The 13,391-nt window shown below is 48.5% G+C and overlaps 1 protein-coding gene across 2 annotated transcripts in view; it reads left to right on the forward strand.

The window, feature by feature from the left end:
- Positions 1 to 13,391, forward strand: part of LOC140408983 (DEP domain-containing protein 1B-like) — a 108,353-nt gene that overhangs the window by 42,901 nt on the left and 52,061 nt on the right. For both annotated transcript variants that reach the window (XM_072496982.1, XM_072496983.1), the window contains exon 3: positions 3,667 to 3,805. In XM_072496982.1, coding sequence (XP_072353083.1) covers positions 3,667 to 3,805 — 139 coding nt within the window. The remainder of the gene's footprint in view (positions 1 to 3,666; positions 3,806 to 13,391) is intronic.

Here is a 13,391-nt window from a genome sequence, read left to right on the forward strand (position 1 = left end):
ACCACTCCAATCTTTGCTCCCTCTTTTTAATTATTCACATTACATATTTCTTAATTTGTGTCTCTTTGTATTTTCTTCCTATAATGTTCCTATAATTTTTTTAATGATTTCCAAAAGCTTAACTTGCTCCAAATTATGATTGCATTAAATAGTTTCTCCCACCACTATTACCAGGGCTCTTCTTTCATGCCCAATATCTTCTTTGTTTATGTCCCATGACATAATTTGGATACTTGAGTATTGTTGAAGAAATTTACCTTTTTGTCGAAGCTTTTCATCTTGCATTTGCAAGAATACTCATCAGGACATTTGCAAGAATACATGTGGAGAGTACCAATTGGTTGGCAAGTGGACTTTGATTGATAGAGGCATGGCATGGAGAATGTACCAGTTGATGGTAACTGACAGTTAACTGCCAAGCATTTCAATTCTGCCTTCATCCCAAACCAAAACTGGAATAATTATTTTCTGAATTCTAACTACTTCCAACTATCCCACCACAGACCAGTGTCCAGTGGAGATACTGAATTGTTGAAAGCATGCCAATGCGTGATCTAGTGCATGCATATTGCAAGATTCTGGAATGACCTATCTGATTTTTTCAAATGCAACATGAATTTCTTTACAGCATTGCAAGGCCTTAAAACGAACTGTCAGCAGTAAATCTGTCAAAGGGACAGCATAGTCATCCATAACAAGTGTGATTAGCAACTAAATGCACCATTCTTAATGATGGATCCAAATTCATATCCTTTGGATCTGCTGCTCAACATAACTGCTCGAAAGTAAGCTTGCACAAGACCAGCAAGTGCTTTTTATTTGAGGGGTGAGCTGCCATGAGACATGTATGACAAGGTTTGTTCTCACTGCTTGCTGTGTCAGCATATGTATGGGCTCCCAAAGTGCACACAAAAATGTTCCTTTATGTCCTATCATGTGTATGTTCTGCACATCATGAATTGGCCAAATGCTTGGGCGAATTGTTGCAACCAGACTTGAGCAGGTTTTCCACATACACAGTGAAGTTTTCATCCACATTTGCGAAGACCATACAGGACTTGCATACTGGTAGCAATACTGTGTTCATCAATGTTCCACTTAACGAACATAGATATTTGCACTGCAGCACTATATCTTGGGCGGTCTAGACCTGCCATCATTGCATGAATCCGTATTCGCTGAACTGATGAACTTGGCAACTCGATCAGTTTTAACGACACCATCTATGCCCAAATAGATGGTGTTGCAGTGAGATCCCCTCTCGGCCTGGCTCTGGCAAACATCTTTGTTGGGTTCCTCGTGAAATGTGTCCTCGATGGAGTGAAACCTAACCTCCTGCATATTTCCAATAGGCCGTTGATAAGTTTGCTATATTTAAACCTTCTGCTGTATGTAATTTCCTTGAATATCTTAATATGCTCCACCCAGCTCTCAAATTCACCTCGAAATGAAGCAGTTAAATTAATTTCCTTTCCTTGATGTACTTGTTGAGAAACCTGCCAGGGGTTTTCTCATAGTCAAGTACAAACTGGTCAATATACACATTGGGATTTGTACGGTTCCACACATTATTCAGCAACCTCAAATAGAACCCACGCCATTTGCGCACCATGCAAGCTTGATGGTGAAATGAGGCGCATCAAAGGCATCCTGAGGGATAATGGATACCCATATCTGACGCTATATGTTGTGCAAAGTAATGAAGGGGCCCAAGGCCAACACTTGGCCCTGAAAAGTGTCCAGGCTGCCTGAGATTCTCCTGGAAGGAAGGGTAAGGTATCTCAAGATTTGAGCAACTGGTGAAGCTGGCTATTTCACACTGCTACTCTGCAGTAGCATCACTATTTGTCAAGGAAGGGGATGCTACCGGAGAACCAAAAAGGTTCTGCCTATCACACAAATTAAATGTGGTATATGAATTTCAGTACCAATGTGATGCTAGATATTCCAAAGACTGGTGGATCGTACCAAACAGCAGGTCCCTTCTGCTAGTTGCAATGGGCAAGATACAGACCCTACCAGCTCCGGAGCTTGCAAAACTCAGTGTCCAACATTAGATGTGATTCCACAATTAGATAACTTTTGCTAAAAAATGCTGTGTGCTAATAATTATGCCAATCACCAATTTTTGGCAGTTGGCCTCCGTGGTGCATTTATGTGAACCTGAAGTGACATATATTAATGCACAAGGCCCTGTTCTTTGCAGACAACGTGTGCATGTTGTGCTTGTTGTAGTTAAACAGAAGAGACAGCCATTTGCTGATTCACTCCTCAGGGCAGTGCCTTGACCAATAAGTTGAGCTGCTAGGTTTAAATTTTCAAACTATGCCTGGCAGTTAACAGTCAGTCACCATCAACTGTTGCTTTCTCCATAGCATCACCGTAACCCATCAGTCCACTTGCCAACCAATTAGCACGGAGTATAAATTTGTTGATTTGCCTTTCCATGTCTTGATCGTGCAAGACAAAAAAACTGACAAATGAAAGTATTTTCTTCAGCATGTGCCTTTACATTTTTTCATCTTTTTAAAAGATTAATGATATTTTTCATCTTTTAAAAACATTAATTTGTACTATTGCAGCCTGTAAACCAATCAGTTGTCATTTTAAACCCTGTCTATTAAAATTTTGATCTATTTTGTCATCTTGCACTGTCCCTGTCAATAGGGTAAATTAATTTGTAAATCTCAAACTCGGTAGTGCTATGCTTAAGAGGTTCTCTTACAATCTTTGACCAGGTTTTCCCAACTAGATGAAAAGGGACCCACTCGGGTCTCTATGCTTTTCAGTTGATCTCCTCCTTCTCCTCATGCCACTCTTTTCTTTCCCCCTTCCCCAACCATGTGCCTTACCATAAAGTCTAATAAACCGCCCAAGTTGAGGTGGTGTGAATGGAAATATCTTTTTCCTCTTAGTTATTTTTAGATCAACTTCATTTCCAGAGCAAATTGTATTGGTGGTTTTAACTCTTGCCTATTGAATTTGTGCTAATAGCATAATATAAATCCAACAAAAGCCCGTAGTCTAATCCTAGTGAAACTAGCTAAATGTTTGGGCAAGGGGAGAAGTATATATATCTAATTATACATTCATAATTTTGCAATGATAAGTGATTTATCTTTAGCTGAACCAAATGGGATGCAAATTTGGTGACTCAAACTGAATGAAGCAGAGCAATACTCGCTCCACCGCATCTTTGTTAACTCTGACCCTGATTCTGAATGCAGACTGCATGGGCACTAACTGCTAATATGTGGGTGTGAAGCAAAATCCATTTGCACTAATGCTACTGTGTGGTATAAATGCAGCCAGAGTCTTTGTCACTCATTCTTAGGAACAAGTCCCCCTCCAATCTCGCCACCTGATTTCGAACAAATAATTGCTGTACCTTCAGTGTGGTTGGGACAAAAGCTTGAAACTACCTTCCTAACAGCATTGTAGGATTACCTACACAAGATGAACTGCAGTGGAAGAAAGATGGTGACTTTCCACCACCACCTCGACCATAATTCAGGATGGGTAATAAATTCTGGCCCTGCCACTGATGTCTCACCCCATGAAATACAAAAGAAAAATCCATCAACTCCCTGTCAATTTAAGTTGTTGCAGAATATACAATTGTTTGGAAATAGATTAATTGCATGGTGCACGTATTTCATCTTGCAGATTTCCTCCATCATCTCCTCTGAAGCCTTATCCAAAAAAGTCATCTCATTTAATTTGTGAAGTACGTCCTAAATTTCCAAATTGGAGTGACTATGATATTCCAAAACCAGGCCCTGTCCCAGTAAGGCCTATAATTTTGGTAAGAACTTTTAGAATTAAATTGTATCTATTCAATTGCAAGTCAGGTTTGTCTATAAAATATATATACTGTACATATCCAGTGATCTCCACTGCAAACACATAACCTCACTTGCAAATTATTCCAGAATACTCTATATTACATTGTATTTTTATGTACCTTTTTTGGAGGCATAAACCATGCTTGCAATTGTGTGGAAAAGTGACTATAATTCCAAGTAAGAATTGCATCAGACGTGAAGGTAGTGTGTTCTGGAAATGCTGTTGAGGCTTTGACAAGTTGCTGCAGTCTTTGTAGATGGTATACTACAAGCATATTGTACAAGTGATGGATGGAATGCTTGATCCTGAATGGTGTCAAATTTCAGTGTGCCAGCTGCACTAATGGAAGCAGGTGAAGAATATTCCATCATACTCCTAATCTGCACTTTGTAGATGCTGATGAGTGCCTCTCTACTTTTGACCTGCTCCTTCAATTTTACTAGGGCTCTCTTGTGCCACAGTGAAATGCTGCTACGGTATCAAATGTTGCTGGTCTCATCTCCCCTTTGGAATTAGGCTCCTTTGTCCATGTCTGAGTCAAAGCTGTCTAGTCCTGGCAAACCCAGATTGAACATCAATGAGCAGGTAATAAGTGAGCAAGTGCTGCTTGATCGTGCACATGATGTGCTTCATTTGCTGATGGGGCAGTAATTGTCTTGATCGGATTTGTCCTGATTTTTATGGACGGAGTATCGCTGGGCAATTTTTATGTGTCGGTGTCAGCGTTGTATCTGTCCCAAAGAGCTTCTGTCCCAGCCATCCTTTAAAAGCAGTTACTGCTAAAACGGCAACTGGTTCAAATTCAAGATTATAGGCGTGATTCTCCAGAAAAATTTCGAAGTTAATTTGTGGCAGATTTTTCCAGAGTGTTTTCTGCCGGCGAGTTCCCCACCGCTATTCAATGACACTTAACCATTCTTTTGGCCCCTGGGGAGTTTCACATCGGTTTAGCCCACACTTAGAATTTTTGGGGATCTGAACACCGCGATCGGGCTGCTACTTTGAAAGGGTGCCCTGATCTCTAAGTGAGCTGGTGGGTCCCCCAAATCCCCCACCCATGGGCAATGTCAATCCCCACACATTTGCACTACCCCACAGCCCCTAAGTGAGGATACCCCGCTATGGTGTCTCTGGGGCAGTCCCCTTACAGCACTCTCAACCTCCCTGACACCCCCACTCTTCAATACCACACTCCTTTCATGGGCTAAGGTGCCAGCTGTGCAGTGTCAAGGTGCCCACATTCTAGATGGAGTGCTAAGAGGCCACCCTGCACTTACCCTGACCGCCCAGGAATATCCGATGGCCTGGGAGACTCCTCCCCGGCCCCCGCACCAGGTGCCATTCCACCTGGTCCACGTTTGTGTGGACTAGTGATGAATGGTGCCCGGCTGTGGCCTTGCTGGGGAGGCCGGTAGATCCTGTATTGCTGGTGGATACTGAGTATGTTGGCCATTGTCGGTTTAAAACTGTGCCATTTGGTCCTGCTCCTTTTGGGCGTGTTCCCGTTTCCGATGCGTGGGATTTGGGTGAATCCCGTGCCCATCGGGAAACCCACGAGAGTGCTCTCCCAAAATTCACAGGCCGCACCGCGCTCAAGGAAGAGCACAGCGCAGCCTGTGGATCGCGTCCTACGCCTTTGATGAAACTGAAGACTCCTTCCCAACTATAGACAAATTTGTGCTGACTCATTAGCTGAGGCAAGACGTTAAGTAATCAGAGGGTTTCCTTGCCGTGACCTAATTCTGAGAGTGCAATGGTCTCGACTCTGTTGAGGATTTCCCAATATCACTCACTCCTAACCATAACTATGTGCGACAATCCTGGAGGGTCAGGACGTGACCAGAAACAGTGATGGATAAGTCTGGGATATTGGCTGAAAGGGAGGGTTATTTCTGAATGATCGCTTGTTGCTCGAGTGGACTGCAGGACAATTGCCGTTGATAAATTCCTATGTGCTGGTGATATAAACATTGCACGGTCAAATGAGCTGAGTGTGCCTTTGTATCTGAATCTGATGCTGAGATTGAAGCAGGATGTTCTGTCTGATTTTTCATAATCTTGCACTTTCTGGTGGTTTGATACAATGGAATGGCTTGCTAGACCATTTCAGAGCAGTTAATAGTCGAGCACTGCTGTGCATCTGGAGTAATGTAGGCAGGTGGGGGGAAGGGTGTCTGCTTTCCTTCTGTAAAGTGGGATTCCTGGCAGAGTTTTGTCATGATATTCAAACACCCATCACAACACACACATCATGATAGACAGACCAACAGACCAATTAGCACACATAACACGACAGCCAATCACAGACAAGAGCAGACACAGTATAAGACAAGAAACACGACACCTCCTGGTCAGTCCATCTGGAGACAGGACAAGGCCAGGACCTCATTAACAAGACACTCACACAGTCACCACGTGCTGAGTACCAAGTCCGATGTGTAAATAACTAGTTGGAATAAAACTGCGTTGTACCAATTGCAACCGTGTTGGTTCGTCTGTACCTCAGAGCACCCAACACCACATGGCACCAGTGAGTGGATCGATACTTACCGGCAAATCTGCCATCCTGAGCCATGGACACCCACAACAAACCGCAGCCGTTGCAAGTCGCTGGGAACCTGGGCACCAATTGGAAGCTCTTCAAGCAGCGATTCGAACTGTTCATGCGAGCCAACGAAAAACAGGGTGCCTCGGACGAAACAAAGATTGCCATGCTCCTCACTACCGCAGGTCAGCACGCCATCGATGTATATAACTCTTTGGTGTTCGCGGAAGGCGAGAACAAATCTAAATATGACACGGTCCTCCTCAAGCTCGACCAGCACTTCAACGTTGAGGTCAATGAAAGCTTTGAGAGGTATATCTTTCAGCAGCGCCTACAAGGTAAGGATGAGCTCTTTCAGTCCTTCCTGACGCACCTCCGCATACTCGCGCAGTCCTGCGGTTACGGCACCACCTCAGAGTCCATGATCCGGGACCAGATCGTTTTTGGCGTTGCCTCCAGTGGCCTACGCCAGCAGCTTCTAAAAATTAAAGGCCTGACCTCAGCATCTGCAGTTGAAGCCTGTGTCCTGCATGAAAATGCGACCAGCCGCTATGCCCAATTTCAGGCGACCGAATCGGCACGGAGGGGGTCCCAAGCGATCGAATCGGCAAGCCAGGCCGCCCACGAGGCCGAACGCATCCAGGCAATCTAGTTTCTCCCGGCCCGCGGCCCAGACGAGGGCGGCCGTTTCGCGCGCTTTTTGAGGCCTCCCGCGTTTGTGCGCGCCAAAACCTACGGCAACACTGAGGGACGTGCTGCGCAGGCGTGCCCGACGCAAGCCCGAACTGCGCATGCGCAGTGGCGTAACGGACGTCATGACGTGCGGCAACTGTGGAGCTGCACATTTAAAAGGGCAATGTCCTGCAAAAACCCGACAATGCTTACGCTGTGGCAAGATGGGCCACTACGCTCCCTACTGTCGAGCGGCTCAACCTGTGGATCTTCCACATCTCCGACAACCTCGCAGACACGTGCGGACCATCCAGCCTCCACATCACGACATCCAAACCGACGACACAGATGACCAAGACGCCTTCCGGGTTGCGGTCATTGATGTGAACCGGTTCAACACCATCAATCCGGCCAATGAATGGAGTGCCACCCTGACGGTCAACCGTTCGCCGATCACTTTCCGCCTGGACACTGGAGCCTCTGCCAACCTCATAGCATGGTCAGCATTCTATGCCATGAAGGTCAGACCACCAATCCAGCCATCCCGGTGCAAGATGGTCGACTACAACGGGAACGTTATCCCGGCCATGGGATCCTGCCAGTTCCAGGTGACACACAAAACCCACACGGCCACACTCTCGTTCGAGATAGTTGGCTCATTGAAGGACTCCCTGCTGGGTGCACAGGCATGTAAGGCTCTCCACCTTGTGCAACAAATTCTCTCTCTCTCTCCAGATGGCACGTCTGACTTCCCAGATGCAGAGTTCAACGCACAGCTCCAATCGCTCCTCGCCCACAACCAGGAGGCATTCGAAGGCATGGGAACACTGCCATACACCTACCGAATTCGCCTCAAACCGGACGCCATCCCGGTCGTTCACGCACCTCGCAGGGTTCCTGCGCCACTTGAAGACCGCCTCAAGCTGCAGGTGCAGGATCTCCAGGACCAAGGGGTCCTATCCAGGGTCACGGAGCCCACGCCATGGGTCAGCTCCATGGTGTGTGTCAAGAAGCCCTCTGGCAGTAGGGACGGAGGAGGACTGGCATTACCGAACTTGGGAGATTATTATTGGGCCGCCAATGTGGCAATGATACGTAGATGGATGATGGAGGGTGAGGGAGCGGCGTGGAAAAGGCTGGAGAGAAGGTCCTGTAAAGGGACGAGTCTAGAGGCGCTGGTGACGGCGCCGCTACCGTTCTCACCGAAAAAGTACACCACGAACCCGGTGGTGGCGGCAACACTGAACATATGGGGACAGTGGAGGCGACAGAGAGGGGTGCGGGGAGCCCTGGTGGGGTCCCCTATCAGGAACAACCATGGGTTCGCCCCAGGAAGAATGGATGGAGGATTTCAGAGCTGGTACCAGTTGGGAATTAGGAAGGTGGGAGATTTATTCATAGATGGGACTTTTGCGAGCTTGGGAGCACTGGAGGAAAAGTATAAGTTACCCCTGGGGAATTTCTTGAGATATATGCAGGTGAGGGCGTTTACTAGACAACAGGTGAGGGAATTTCCGCGGCTCCCGACACAGGGGATACAGGACAGGGTGCTTTCAGGGGTGTGGGTCGGAGAGGGCAAGGTGTCAGAGATTTATAGAGAGATGAGGGAAGAGGGGGAGGAGTCGGTGGGCGAACTAAAAGGGAAGTGGGAAGAAGAATTAGGGGAGGAGATAGAGGAGGGTATGTGGGCTGATGCCCTAAGCAGGGTAAATTCCTCTTCCTCATGCGCCAGGCTTAGCCTGATTCAATTTAAGGTGCTACATAGAGCACACAACGGGGGCAAGATTGAGCAGGTTCTTTAGAGTGGAGGACAAATGTGGGAGGTGTGGCGGGAGCCCGGCAAACCACGCACATATGTTTTGGGCGTGCCCGGCACTGGAAGGGTATTGGAAGGGAGTGACGGGAGTGATTTTGCAGGTGGTGAAGGCCCGGGTCAAACCAGGCTGGGGGTTAGCTCTATTTGGAGTTGCGGAAGAGCCGGGAGTGCAGGAGGTGAAAGAGGCCGATGTCGTGGCCTTTGCGTCCCTCGTAGCCCGGCGCAGGATCCTACTCATGTGGAAGGAGGCGAAACCCCCCGGACTGGAGGCCTGGGTAAACGATATGGCGGGGTTTATTAAACTGGAGCAGATAAAGTTTGCCCTGAGAGGATCGGCTCAAGGGTTCACCAGGCGGTGGCAGCCATTTCTTGACTACCTAGGGGAACGTTAGAGGGAAGACAGATGACCAGCAGCAGCAACCCGGGGGGGGGGGGGGGGAGGGGAGGGGGAGGCTTAGTTGAGTATAGGTCAATAGAGTACGAGGTTTTGTTACTTGTATATTATTATTATTATTGTTAAAAAGTTAAAAAATTTCTGTTTTGTTATTGTTATCGTTTCGCTTGTTTTGTAAGCGGGAAAAATGTTGCTCAGGGAAAAAAAATTTCAATAAAATATATTAAAAAAAAAAAAAAGAAGCCCTCTGGCGAGCTCCGCATCTGTATAGACGCCAAAGACCTCAATAATAACATTATGCGGGAACATTATCCCATACCCAAACGGGAGGAGATCACCAGTGAAATGGCCCAAACGAAGATATTCACGAAACTGGATGCTTCTAAAGGATTTTGGCAGATCCAACTGGACCCGTCCAGCCGAAAGCTATGTACCTTCAACACCCCTTTCGGCAGATTCTGCTACAACCGGATGCCATTTGGCATCATCTCGGCATCCGAGGTCTTCCACAGAATCATGGAGCAGATGATGGAAGGCATCCACCACACCGCAGGAGCACATACATCGTCTCCAACGCGTTTTTGCCCGCATACGGGAAAACGGCCTGCGCCTCAACCGAGCCAAGTGCGCCTTTGGCCAGACCAAATTGAAGTTCCTGGGGGACCATATCTCCCGGTCAGGGGTCCGTCCGGATGCAGACAAGGTGAGCGCCATCACAGCCATGCCGCAGCCGGCCGACAAGAAGGCTGTCCTACGCTTCCTTGGCATGGTCAACTTCCTAGGGAAATTCATTCCCAACCTTGCCTCCCACACAACGACTCTGCGCCACCTCGTCAAAAATCTACAGAGTTCCAGTGGCAACACACACACCAGCTGGAATGGGAGGAGCTCAAACGCAAACTCACCACGGCACCAGTGTTGGCGTTCTTCGACACGTCTCGTCCCACCAAAATCTCAACTGATGCCAGCCAATCCGGCATTGGAGCAGTGCTCCTGCAGAGGGATGACACGTCGTCATGGGCCCCGGTTGCCTATGCATCGCGGGCCATGACCCCCCAGAGCAGCGCTACGTGCAAATCGAAAAAGAATGCCTGGGCTTGCTAACCGGTTTAGACAAGTTCCACGATTACGTCTATGGTCTTCGACGTTTCACGGTCGAAACTGACCACCGCCCCCTGGTCAGCATAATAAACAAGGACCTGAACGAGATGACCCCTCGCCTCCAGCGCATCCTACTTAAACTCAGGAGGTACGACTTCCAACTGGTCTACACTCCAGGGAAGGACCTCATCGTGGCGGATGCCCTATCCCGAGCAGTGAGCACGCCGCCAGATGCGGAGGGGTTCGTATGTCAGGTCGAGGCACAGGTGGCCTTGGCAGCGGCAAATCTGCCGGCTGACGACTCCAGTCTGGCCCGCATCCGCCGAGAGACAGCGGCCGACCCCCTTTTACAGTGAGTGATGCGCCACATGACGGGAGGATAGCTCAAAGGGCAGTGCCCGCAGTTCTATAATGTACGAGACGACCTAGCCATCATTGGTGGGATCCTTCTGAAGCTGGACCAGATTGTGATTCCGCACAGTATGTGCCAGCTGGTTCTCGATCAAATACACGAAGGCCACTTGGGGGTCGAGAAGTGCAGACGGAGGGCCCGAGAGGCGGTATACTGGCCGGGCATCAATGACGATATTGCCAACATGGTGATCAACTGTACAACCTGCCAAAGGTTTCAGCCGGCGCAACCTCCTGAGACGCTTCTGCCCCATGAGCTGGTGACGTCCCCCTGGGCGAAGGTGGGTGTCGACCTATTTCACACGCTTGGCATGGACTATGTTATCATAGTGGACTACCTCTCCAATTACCCAGAAGTCATACGCCTGCACGATCTGACGTCTGCTGTCATCAGGGCCTGCAAAGACACCTTTGCTCGCCACGGCATTCCGATGACACTCATGTCGGACAATGGGCCCTGTTTTGCCAGCCATGAATGGTCGTCCTTTGAGGCCTCGTATGGCTTCACACACGTGACGTCCAGCCCTCTGCATCCCCAGTCCAATGGAAAGGCGGAGAAGGGTGTTCACATTGCCAAGCGGCTCCTCTACAAGGCTGCTGCTGCCGGATCGGACTTCTACCTCACCCTGCTGGCCTATCGCTCGGCCCCACTAGCCACGGGTCTCTCGCCAGCACAGCTGTTGATGGGTCGCGCCCTCAGAACCAGTGTGCCTTCCATCCTGGCCCAGCAATAGACCATGCTCCGGTACTGCATAAGATGCAACTGCAGCGCGATCGCCAGAAGAGATAGTACGCCACAAGGGCAACTGATCTTCCCTCCCTGGCCCCCGGAGACAACGTCCGCATTCACCTACCAGACGGTGGCTGGTCAGCAGCTGCCGACGTTCTCCGACGGGTGGCTCCCCGCTCGTTCCTGGTACGCATGCCGGATGGATCCGTGCGTAGGCGCAATCGCCGAGCCCATCGCCTACTTCCACGCTTGCAACGGAACCATACACAGACGCCGTGTCCTCCACTGGTTCCTGATAGCGACTTCGTGGAGCTGCCATATAACATGCCCCTTCTGTCGCCGCCCGTGGCCAGACTCGCACCACAGCCGGTGGTTCTCGACCCACCCTTGAGGCGGTCAACCCGAATCCGTCGCCCACCTACTAGACTGGACTTATGAGACTGTTCACACGTCAAATTTTAGCAACCACTGTATTCTAACATTTCATTGTTTTATCGTTCCAGGCCTCGTTTGATCGGTCCAAATTTCAACGTTCTTCTTCTTTTGTTATGGTACAACCTCGTTAGCATGTCACACCTGACATCGCCCCTTGTATATAGTTACGCCACATGTACATGCTGTAAATATCACGCACACACACCTTTAGCTGCACTCAGGCCACATTTATATTTGTAACCACGTAGGCACATATCTTGTAAAAAAGGGGGCATGTCATGATATTCAAACACCCATCACAACACACACATCATGATAGACAGACCACCAGACCAATTAGCACACAACACGACAGCCAATCACAGACAAGAGCAGACACAGTATAAGACAAGAAACACGACACCTCCTGGTCAGTCCATCTGGAGACAGGACAAGGCCAGGACCTCATTAACAAGACACTCACACAGTCACCCCGTGCTGAGTACCAAGTCAGATGTGTAAATAACTAGTTGGAATAAAACTGCGTTGTACCAATCGCAACCGTGTTGGGTCGTCTGTACCTCAGAGCACCCAACACCACAAGTTTCACAGCAAGATTTCAAGGGCTCAGCTAGTGGCTTCTATTCTCCAGTGTGCAGACAAAAATAAATGTACATAGGGCAGCATGGTGGCGCAGTGGTTAGCATTGCTGCCTCATGGCGCTGAGGTCCCAGGTTCGATCCCGGCTCTGGGTCACTGTCCGTGTGGTGTTTGCACATTCTCCTCGTGTTTGCGTGGGTTTCGCCTCCACAACCCAAAGATGTACAGGGTAGGTGGATTGGCCACGCTAAATTGCCCCTTAATTGGAAACAGTTAATTGGGTACTCTAAATTTATTTTTAAAATTAAAATAAATGTACATGCCAATCCCTGAAGATTCCAGGGCCCAGTGTTTTACCTTGCAACCCCGTACCAGCACCTTAATCTCTGGCCTCAAACCAATAATTTGTGAGGTGCCAGAATCTCCAAAGGCTCACTGTTGTCAGTCGAGTCCCATGTTGTCGAAGCATTCCATGCAGAGAAGAAAGTGCTGGTCTGATTCTAAGCACTGTTTTATTGGGGCTGTTTAGCACAGGGCTAAATTGCTGGCTTTGAAAGCAGACCAAGGCAGGCCAGCAGCACGGTTCAATTCCCGTAACAGCCTCCCCGAACAGGCGCCGGAATGTGGCGACTAGGGGCTTTTCACAGTAACTTCATTGAAGCCTACTTGTGACAATAAGCGATTTTCATTTCATTTCATTGGAACTCTTGTCAGCTCAAAACTGTTCTCTAACCTAAGCATTACCTAACCAGCATGAACATTATGCACATGTGCTTGTTGAAGGTACCTCCACTTCTTGGCTGAGCTCCTCAGCACCAGAAACCAGCTTCGCATTAATTAAACAAATGTTTAATTATACAAA

Source organism: Scyliorhinus torazame, chromosome 3 (genome assembly GCF_047496885.1).
Source record: "Scyliorhinus torazame isolate Kashiwa2021f chromosome 3, sScyTor2.1, whole genome shotgun sequence".
NCBI classification, from domain to species: domain Eukaryota; kingdom Metazoa; phylum Chordata; class Chondrichthyes; order Carcharhiniformes; family Scyliorhinidae; genus Scyliorhinus; species Scyliorhinus torazame.